Source organism: Acanthisitta chloris, unplaced genomic scaffold (genome assembly GCF_000695815.1).
Source record: "Acanthisitta chloris isolate BGI_N310 unplaced genomic scaffold, ASM69581v1 scaffold6971, whole genome shotgun sequence".
Classification (NCBI taxonomy): domain Eukaryota; kingdom Metazoa; phylum Chordata; class Aves; order Passeriformes; family Acanthisittidae; genus Acanthisitta; species Acanthisitta chloris.
Genome location: NW_008655393.1, coordinates 9,595 through 10,361, shown reverse-complemented (window position 1 = coordinate 10,361; position 767 = coordinate 9,595). Strand labels below are relative to the sequence as shown.

At 32.7% G+C, this 767-nt stretch overlaps 1 protein-coding gene across 1 annotated transcript in view; it reads left to right on the top strand.

Moving 5' to 3' along the window:
- Positions 1-138, top strand: part of LOC103810944 (U3 small nucleolar RNA-associated protein 15 homolog) — a 2,088-nt gene extending 1,950 nt beyond the window's left edge. The window contains 1 exon segment of the mRNA XM_009083876.1: positions 1-138. This exon segment is cut by the window's left edge and continues 25 nt beyond it. Within this exon segment, the coding sequence (XP_009082124.1) occupies positions 1-138 (138 nt within the window).
- The last annotated feature ends 629 nt before the right edge of the window (positions 139-767 follow it).

The following is a 767-nucleotide window of genomic DNA, read 5'->3' as shown; positions in this document are numbered from 1 at the left end:
TATCAGGAGAAACTACTAGAAGTTTTGGGAATGATGGATACGCTGTTTGCTACATTTACTAAGAAAAGAGATACATATCTAGAAGAGAACAAGAGTAATGGTCTTGCTGAGGCCGTTGAAACAAACAGGAATGACTGACAGCTGTCACAACAAATTGTAACAAAAATATTGTGGACTTGAAATACACGACCTGTTCTCCTGGTAACTTGTCATAATAGTGACTTTCAAAATAAGCCTCTTTATGTTGATGTACTGTCTTCCAATCTCTGTTGCTGAATAGGCTTGATCACTAAAGACAGAGGAATAAGGATGTTTTCAAGATTTTCCATGCAATATTTTTCAAGGAAACGAATTTTGGAGTTTTATTCCAGAGTTATGTAACTTCTAAAAAGAGTGTCCTGTGCATCAAATGCTGTCATTATTTGATTTAGAGAAACAGTCAACAAATTTTAAAGTTTTTATTTACTGCAGTATAATTGATGTTTGTCTAATTTTAAGGTGTCATTGTCTTTATGAGATATTAATACACTATCTCACATACTTGGCCACAGGAATAAAACGGCATATGCATTTGATAACACTTGGCTATATTATGTTTTCTCTGCCTGCTTTGTCTCCATTTCTGGCTTCATGAATTAATAGGAAACAGCAGAATGACTAAAGAAGTGAATGTTTATGAATATTGAAAAATGTACTAGTTTCATTTTAAAAATAGTGCATATACATTTCTGAGTTATAGTTATCTGAAAAATCGGTATTCTTACTTG